At 39.3% G+C, this 9,994-nt stretch overlaps 1 protein-coding gene across 1 annotated transcript in view; it reads right to left on the bottom strand.

Annotated features, from left to right (window-relative positions):
* Positions 1–9,994, bottom strand: part of WDR60 (WD repeat domain 60) — a 290,279-nt gene that overhangs the window by 201,172 nt on the left and 79,113 nt on the right. Inside the window, exon 4 of the mRNA XM_006887691.1 lies at positions 5,370–5,423. Within this exon, the coding sequence (XP_006887753.1) occupies positions 5,370–5,423 (54 nt within the window). The remainder of the gene's footprint in view (positions 1–5,369; positions 5,424–9,994) is intronic.

Here is a 9,994-nt window from a genome sequence, read left to right as displayed (position 1 = left end):
TGAAATATGTCAATTGGTATGCCGTCAACTCCTGGAGCCTTGTTTTTTGCCAATTCCTTCATAGCAATTTGAACTTCTTCCTTCATCACCATAGGTTCTTGCTCATATGTTATTTCATTAAATTCTTCTGTGTCAGCCAATTCCTTCTGATGCAGTGACTCTGTGCATTCCTTCCATCTTCTCTTGATACCTTCTGGATCATTTAATATACTGCCCAAAGTATTCTTAAGTATTGACACCCGTGGTTTGAATTTGTTTTTCAGCTCCTTCAGTTTAAGAAACGCTGAGTGAGTTCATCCCTTTTGATTTTCTGTCTCCAGCTCTCTGCACATTTCATTATAGTATCTTGCTTTATCGTCCCAGGCTGCCTGCTGGGAGCCGCTTGTTCTACCTAGCTGAAGCCATTTTGTAATTCTCTGAAGCCATTTTGTAATTCTCTAAGAACATGTTTGGACATGTTGCCCCTCCCTGGGAGGATAGGTTTGGGTTTACTCCACCCTGGGAGGATAGGTTTCGGTTTACTGGGAACGCCCTGCTAAGTTTCTGTTTACCAGATAATTTTCAGCTTACTGGAAATGACATGTTATTCTCCCCCACTGCGTACTTCTCCTCCCCCCATTGTGCTCCTGTATATAAGCTGTGAGTGCTTTCAATAAAATGGAGACTTGATCGGAAATTCAACTTGTCTCCCTGCTTTTGTGCCTCCTGTCCCCCCATTCTCTTTCTCCCCCTCCTAGGGTCACCGCTGAAGATCCTCACGGGCCAGGACAGCTGACTTTTGAAATTTTCTGTTTAGCTCTTTGATTTCTTGGTTTCTTCCTCTAGCTTTGGCTTCTTGGTGCTCTAATGCAATATTCAGAGTCTCATCTGACATTCATTTTGGTCTTTTCTTCTTTTTCAGACTTTGTAATGATCTTTTGCATTCTCCATGGACGACTTTCTTGATATCCTCCCAGAGCTCATTTGGTCTATGCTCATTGGTGCTCAAGGCCTCAAACCTGTTCATGAGATGGTTTTGAAATTCAAATGGGATAGACTTACGATCAAATTTTGGTTCCCGTGGACTTGATTTAATTTTCCTCAACTTCAGCTTGAACTTGCATATAAGTAGTTGGTGGTCTGTGCCACAATCAGCACCCAGCCTGGTTTTCACTGCTGATATTGAGCTTCTCCACCTAGTCTTTCCACTAACGTAATCTATTCGATTCCTATGCATACCATCAGGTGAGACCCATGTGTATAGCCTGCGTTTATGATTCTTATAAAAGGTATTTGCAATGAATAAATCATTGAATGTGCAGAACTCTATCATTCTATCTTCAGCCTCATTTCTCTCACCGAGCCCGGATTTTCCAGCTACTGAACATTCTTTTCTGTTCCCAACTTTTGCATTCCAGTCACCCATTATTATCAATGCATCTTGATTGCATGTTTGATCAACTTCTGACTGCAAAGCTGGTAGAAATCTATTTCCTCCTCTTTGGCTCTAGTTGTTGGTGCATATATTTGAATGATAGTGGTATTCAATGGACTTCCTTGTATGCGTATGGATATTAGTTACTAAGACAAAAGTATTTCATTAAACAACATATGAGCAAGAGTCTGTTGTGATGAAGGAAGAAGCTCAAGATGCTCTGAAAGAATTGGCAAAAAACAAGGCCACAGGAATTGACAGTATACCAGTTGACATATTTCAACAGACTCTGCCCTGGTTGTGCTCACCAAGTTGTGCCAAGAAATCTGAAGGACAACCACCTGGCCAACTAACTGGAAGAGATCTGTATCTGTTCCCATTACAAAGAAAAAAAATAACCTGACAAAGTGACAAAATTATCAAACAATATCATTGATATTATATTTAAGCAAGATTCTGCTGAAGATTATCCAAAAACAACTGACACCACACCAAAAGAAAACTGCCTGAAGTGCAGTCCGGGTTTAGAAGAGGCAGTGGTACTAGGGATATTATAGCTAATGTTACATGGATCATGGCTAAAGTCAGGGAGTACCAGAACAATGCCTATCTGTGTTTCATAGACTATGCAAAGGTATTTAGCGGTGTGGATCACAACAAACTGTGGCTGACTGAAGAGAATGGTAATCCCAGAACATTTGATTGTGCTTATGCGAAATCTATACTTGGACCAGGAGGCAGTCATCAGAATAGAACAAGAAAACATTGCAAGGTTCAAAATTGAGAAGGGTGTATGCCAGGGATGTGTCGTATCTCCATACTTTTACAATCTATATGCAGAACAGATTACCTGGTAGGCTGGGCTCTATGAGGAGAAATGGGGCATCAGGATTGGAAGAAGACTCATCAACAATCTGCACTATACAGATGATACAACCCTGTTTGCTGAAACTGAGGAGGACCTGAAACGCTTGCTGCAGAAGGTCAAGGACTACAGCCTTGATATCTCGATATCAAGAAAAAGATTCTCACCACTGGGCCAATTGGCAGCATCATGATAGATTATGAAGAGACTGAGATTGCTAGCAGTTTTAGTTTGCTTGGATTCACAAACAACATTCTTGGTATCAGCAGCCAGGAAATTAAAGGACTAATTTCACTTGGAAAAGTCTATAGTCAGAGATCTAGCCAAAATACTGAAGACTAAAAATGTCAGTCTGGAGACTAAGGTGTGCCTGATTCAGGCCAAAGTCTGCAATTACTTATTATGAATCAGAAAGCTGGACAATATCTAGGGATGACAGAAGGAGAATTGATGCCTTTGAGCTGTGGTGCTGGAAAAGAGTACTGAATATACCAATGACTGCCAGCATAACAAATAGTTTAATCCTAGAAAGGACCAGGCTGCTCCTTGGAGACAAGGAGTCTGAAGCTCTGTCTGACATACTTTGGACATGTTGCAAGGACAGCCCAGTCTTTGGAGAGTAAAACCCTCAATGAGACGGAATGATTCAGTGACTGGAGTAACAGGTGTAGATGTGTTAGAGACAATGTGATTAGCACAGGATAGAGCAGGGATTAGGGTTGTTGTACACAGGGTCGCTATGAGTTGTAGGTGACAAGATGCCATATAACAACAGCAACAACAAGACACTAAAGAGGAATCCTAGAGCCCACAGCCTGTCCTTTCTCACCCAGCGGTGATGGGAAATGAAGGAGCAACAGTTTCAGGAGAACTATTCCTCAACCCCTAGCCCATTCCCATCATGGCACATCCTGAACCAAGAGCCACACAGAAGTCCAAGCTGCATTTAGGACATTGTTAAACCATAACAAAAGACTGAGCTGGCAAGAAGTAGGGACTGGCTAAAACCACCAGACACCCTAAACAACTGGATACATAAGCTAAGCTTGGTCCCAGTTTATCCCTTATAAACTTTATGGTTTGGAGCTTTACTCCCAGGTTTCTGATCCACCTTGAAATAAAAGACGTATTGCAATGGGAAAGTCTGCTGTTAGGGACCTCTCCAAAGAACTGAAGAGCAATGGCACATAACAACAACAACAGAGTGCCAGATGTGTATTGTGTTTCAGCTCTCTATAAGCAGTGGTCCTGTTTTCCCAGCACCATTTGTTGAAGAGATTGTCATTTCCCCATTTGATAGGTTTTACTTCCTTTTTGAATATTCATTGACCATAGATAGATGGGTCCATTTCTGAGTTCTCAATTCTGTTCCATTGGTCTATGTGTCTCTCATTGTACCAGTACAATGCTGTTTTGGTTACTACCACTGTGTAGTAACTATGCTTTTCACTTCATTTTTGCTTTTTAGAAGTGCTTTTCCTGTTCAGGTCTCTTTCCTTTAAAAAAATAAAACAAAACAACAACAACAACAAAAACAACCTTAATTTCTCTTTCAATCTCTTTAAAAAATTAATTTGGTAACTGAATTTGGATTATGTTGAACATGTAGTTTGCTTTTGGTAGGATTGCCATTTTCACAATAGTGAATCTTCCTATCCGCAAACAGGGAATATTTTTTTCAATTTATTTAGGTCTTTTATTGTATCTCACAGAGGCTGACATATACAGCCAGAAAGGCACAATCTGGAGAGGACAAAACTGATGAATGGGACCTACTAAAGACTAAATCCCTGTGCACTTCAAAAACTTTTTCCAACCAGGTGAAAAGAAAACCTACCAAATAGGAACAAACATTTGGCAATATCATTCCAGACAACAGTCTTATAATGAAAATTTACAAAATACTCCTCACACTCCAGAAGAAAAAGACTGATAACACAATTACAGAATGGGTAAAAGACATGAAAATATTTTTCACAGAGGAAAACTTTCAGGTGGCCAATAAACGCACGAAGAAATGCTCCAAATCACTGGCAGTAAGAGAGATGTAAATCAAAACCACAATGAGATAGCATCTTACCCCAGTAGCAGCGGCAAAGTTTAACAGGGCAGCAAGCAATAAATTTTGGTGAGGATGTGGAGAGGAGGGATTGTAAAATGGTCCATTAAGGGTGGTATTGCCATAGACTGGTACATCCACTCTGGAAGGCAGTTTGGCATTTCCTCAAAGAGTTAAACACAGAAACTCTGCATGACTCAGCTATTCCACTACTAGAAATATATCCCAAAAAATTAGAACTGAGATACAAATGAAGATTTATACGCCAATTTTCATAGCAGCATTATTCATCATCACAAGAACATGGAAACAGACCAAATGTCCAACCTCAATCAAAATGATTAAAAAACTGTCGTACATTCACACAGTGAAATACCACGCAGCATTCAGAAGCAACGATTTCAAAAAATATTACATAACTTGGGAGAGACTGGAGAGCATTATGCTAAGCAAACTAACTCAGTCTCTTAAAGACAAATACTACATAAGACTATTATTGTAAGACTGAAAGGACAACTCGTAAAACACATATAGGAACCCAACGGAGGAAGTGGTAAGAACAGAGGGCAAGAATTGGTAGGGGCAAAAACCACAGGGTTGCACATATTTGGTGGGTGGAGGGAGCAGGTGAATGAAATGGGAAGGATCCACTGGGGGCCTGAAAAGTCAGGGTTAATGATGGGCAGGGTTCAATGAGGATTAATTCTATATAACATAATGCATGGGAATGATTGTATGAAACACACTGTGAATGAAGAACAGTGTGAAGCACAGTGCACACGAAATGTGTTAGCAAACCTATATGAAATTTAAAATTTTTTTAAAAAATAAAAATGGATATATTCCACAATTTTGCCCTATTCTACTATAGTTCCAAGGGACTATGATGGCTTTATCTTTGAATTCAAAATCCCTCTGAAGTAAGCCACTTGCAATCAAAATTTCACAGCACTATAAAACTCAATAAAATTGTCAAAGAAAACCAACCAGGTTCCAAATGAATCCTAATTCAAATTTATTAAGTACATTACCCAAAGGTGTTTCCTGAGGTCATCTGCTTTCCACGTGTCATCTTTAGTTCTTCTCTGAAAAGGAAGTCACAAATTTAGAAATTTTAAAGAGTTTAAAACAACAAATTTTTTTTATCTTCTAGTAAACAACTATTTCATTAATCCCCTTAAATCATAGACCTTAATTATTGATATGTCAGAAAATCAATTACTTCTCTAAATGAATAAAAGTTAATAGAAATACAGCACTTTAAGAATATTCAGAAGTCTACAATTACTCATGACTATAGAATGTTCTTTTGCCTACTTAAAAGCCATTAAGTACTTTAAAAATAAAAAAGGAAATAAGTTATAATGACAATCTAAACAAAAATCCTAGGACAAATACCTGTAACTTTAAACTACATTGTATTAAGTCTGTTTATTAAAAGCAACCACATTTCTCACTGCAAGCACTCATCCTACCATGTGACTCTGAGGTGTCATCCATAGAGATATAGGGTTTATATTCTTCACTCTTCAACTTGAATACACTTATACTATCAATTACATGTTGGGTGAGTTACTAACAACAGGTCAGACATTTGAATCTACCAGCTGCTCCACTTAAAGATGGGGACTCTCATCCCACTAAGATTGAAGGATGGTTGCTATAAACTGCAATCCACTCAAGGCCTTGGATTTGGTTTATTATTTTGGATTTTTTTTTATTATACTCTGGCAAGAAGCCCTCACAGCCTAGTCCACTAGAAACCAAAAGTCAGGAGTTCAAATCCAGCCATTCCAAAGAATCAATCTAAAGTTCTTTTCTCCTGTCAAAATTCACAGCCTGAGAACCACACAAGGAGTTACCATGAGTCAAAATCAACTTGAGGGTGCCTGTTTTGGTTTGGGTTGGTTGTTTTTTAATTTTCATATACTATGATTTCATCTTCCTTGGATCAACAATCAATACCCTTGGTACCAGCAGTCAGGAAATCAGGAGATGTATTGCACTGGGCAAGTCTGCTATCAGAGACCTCTCCAAGTTTCTGAAAAGCAATGTTGTCAGTCTGAAGAGTAAGGTGTGCCTAATTCAGGCCATGCTCTTCCCAATTACTTGAGATGGACTGACATGGTGACTTCAGCAATGGGCTTGAATGTTTCAGAAATGATGAGGATAGCACACGATAGGGCAGGGTTCAGACTGGCTGTTCATAGGGTTTCTATGAGTCATACTCAACGGCACCTTACAACAACAGCAGCATGGCAGGAAGTGTGTTGTATACCATCATGTCAGAACCAATCCTTAGCACATCATCCAGTGAGTTTTCAGAGGCAGTAAAGGCACAGGAGGAGAATGCCCATATTTCTCCAACAGAGCAGCTGGCAGCTGAAAATTCCTTAAGCTGTCAATCCAAAAATATGCAGTTTGAATTTGCGAGCTGCTGTCTGAGAGAAAGATGGGCAATCAAATTCTGTGTGATTTAATTCCTCTGACAACTTCCTAGAGGGTCAGCTATGGGTCAGTTCTGACTCGAAGGTACACAACAACAGCAAAGACACTAGAACTCCCTACTTGTCAATTCAGATATCAATTGACATGTTTCAGCTAACAGAGGCAGCCCTGAATGGGCTCACCAACCTATGTCAAGAAATTTGGAAGGCAGGTCCCTAGCCAACTGATTGGAGGAATTGATATTTGTTCCCATTCCCAAGAAAGGTGATCCAACATACTGTGAAAATAATGAAACAATATCATTAATAAGCCATGCAAGGGGGGGGATTGTGTACCAATGAGGGAGTTTTTCTTTTGCTTTTCAAGGAGAGGAGCAAACGGGGGGGGGGGGAGGGGGGAGGAGGGGTTTGTGCGGGGAGAAGGGTGCAACAATGAATGAATGGAATCCCAAAATCTCTGTGATGTTCACTGAAATGAAAAATAAACAACCTAAATTTAAAAAAATAAATTTAAAAAAAAAAAGCCATGCAAGTAAAATATAGCTGGAGGTTATTCAAAAGCTGATAGAACAGTAAGTACATAGTCAGGGAACTGCCAGAAGTTCAAACTAGGTTTAGAAGAGGACATGGCATTGCTGCTGTCAGATGGGTCTTGGTTGAAAATAGAGGATATCAGAAGAATTTCTATCTGTGTTTTATTAACTATACAAAGGCATTTCACTGTGTGGATCTTAACAAATGATGACCAACACTGAGAAGAAAGAAAGGGATTTCCAAAACACTTAATTATGCTTATATGAAATCTGTACCTAGACCAAGAAGCTGTCGTCCAGAGAGAGCAAGAGAATTAAGATGATTTAAAATCCAGAAAAGTATATGTCAGAGCTGTGTCCTTTCTCCAGACCCATTCAATGTGTACAGTAAGCAAATCCTTCAAGAAGCTGGATTTTATGAAGAAGAACGTGAGACTAGAGGAAGACAACCTGTGTTATGCAGATGAAACAACCTTGCTTGCTGAAAGTGAGCAGGAATCAAGGCACTTACTGCAGGTGATCAAGGACTGCATCCTTCAAAGCTTATTATACCTTACCATCAAAAAACCTAAAAGCTTCACCACTGGGCCAATAGGAAATATGGTAGATGGAAAAAAGACTGACATTGTTAGCAATTTTATCTACTTAGATCCACAATCAACACCCTTGGTCAAGAGACTCCTGACCAGCAGTCAGGAGACCAGGAGACACTGAACACTGGGAAAGTCTGATGTCAGAAGCATATCTAAGGTTTGACTGATTTAAGCCCTGGTCTTTACTAGCACTTGCTATGCATCTGAGAACTAGATAATGAATAAGGGTGACATAAGAATTGAATTGTGACATTGGAGAAGAATACTGAAGATCCCATGGACTGACAAATGAATAGCATAGCTCTTGGAAAAGGTGCAGCCAGAGAGCTCCTTGGAGGCAAAGGTGATAAAACTTTGTCTCATATACTTTCCACACTCTCTCAGGTCACCTTTCTTTGGAATGAGAACAAATACAGATCTCTTCCAGTCAGTAGGCCAGGTGGTTGTCCTCCAAGTTTCTTGGCAAAACTTGGTGAGCACATCTAGAGCACCTGTTCATTGAAATATGTCAAAGAGTATGCAATCAATTCCTATTCCTGGGGCCTTGTTTTTTGCCAATTCTTTCAGAGCAGCTTGAACTTTTTTCATCACCACAGGCTCTTGCTCATACGTTGTTTTATAAAATTCTTCTGTGTCCACCAATTCCTTTTAGTATAGTGACTCTGTATACTCTTTCCATCTTCATTTAATGCTTCCTGAATCATTTTATATTCTGCCCAAAGCATCCTTAAGTATTGCAACTCGAGGTTTGAATTTGTTCTTAAGTTCCTTCAGCTTAAGAAATGCTGAGCGAGTTCGGCCCTTTTGATTTTCTGACTCAATCTCCTTGAACATTTCATTGTAATACTTTACTTTGTTTGTCTTCCCACGCTGCCATCTGGAATCTTCTGTTCAACTCCTTGCTTTGGCTTCTTGGAGCTCCAGTGCAATATTTAGAGTTTCTTCTAACATCCATCTTGGTCTTTCCTCCTCTGTTTTTGTAATGACCTTTTGCATTTTTCCTGGATGATATTCTTGATATCTTCCCACAGCTCATCCAGTCTTTGCTCTTTAATGCCCAAGGTCCCAAACCTGTTCCTGAGATGGTTCTGAAATTCAGGTGGGACATACTCAAAGTCAAATTTTGGTTCCTGTGGACTTGATTTCATTTTCCTCAGCTTCAGCTTGAACTTGCATATGAGTGACTGGTGGTCTGTTTCACAATTAGCACCTGGCCTAGTTTTCACAGCTGATATTAAGCTTTTCCAGCGATTCTTTCCACAGATATAATCTATCTGGTTCCTATATATAATATCAGGTGAAACCATGAGTAGAACCTGCATTTGTGTTTCTTATAGAATGTATTTGTAGTGAATAAGTCATTGATTGTGCAAAATTCTATCATACTATCTCCTGCTTCATTTCTGTCCATGTTTTCCAACTGCTGATACTCCTTCTCTACTCCCAACTTTTGCATTCCAGTCACTTATTATTATTATTATTATTATTAATGCATCTTGATTGCATGTTCGATCAATCTCTGACTATAAATGTTGGTAGAAATCTTCTATTTCCTCCTCTTAGGTTCTGGTTGTCAATGCATATGTTTTAATGATGGTGGTATTCACTGGACTTCCTTGTCTGCATAGGGATATTATCCTGTCACTCAAAACACTGTATCTCAAGACGGATCTAGAAATGACCTTTTTGACCATGAAAGCAACCCCATTTTTCCTCACCTTTTTTGTCTTCAGCATAGTAGATCATATGATACTCTGACTAAGAGTGTGGAAATTATCAAACAATATCTTTGATATCACATGCAATCAAGATTCTACTGAAGATTATCCAAAAACAACTGGAACAACACATCAACAGAGAACTGCCAGAAGTGCAGGCTGGATTTAGAAGAGGCCATGGCACTAGAGATATTATAGCTAATGTCAGATGGATCTTGGATGAAAGCAGAAAGTACCAGAGGAATTTCTATCTATGCTTCATTGACTATGCAAAGACATTTGACTGTGTGAATCACAACACTGTGGCTGACTCTGAGAAGAATGGGAATCCAGAACACTTGATTTTACTTATGCAAAACCTATAC

Source organism: Elephantulus edwardii, unplaced genomic scaffold, assembly GCF_000299155.1.
Source record: "Elephantulus edwardii isolate Elephantulus edwardi_28Jun2011 unplaced genomic scaffold, EleEdw1.0 scaffold00060, whole genome shotgun sequence".
Taxonomy (NCBI): Eukaryota; Metazoa; Chordata; class Mammalia; order Macroscelidea; family Macroscelididae; genus Elephantulus; species Elephantulus edwardii.
This window is presented reverse-complemented; position numbering and strand designations above follow the sequence as displayed.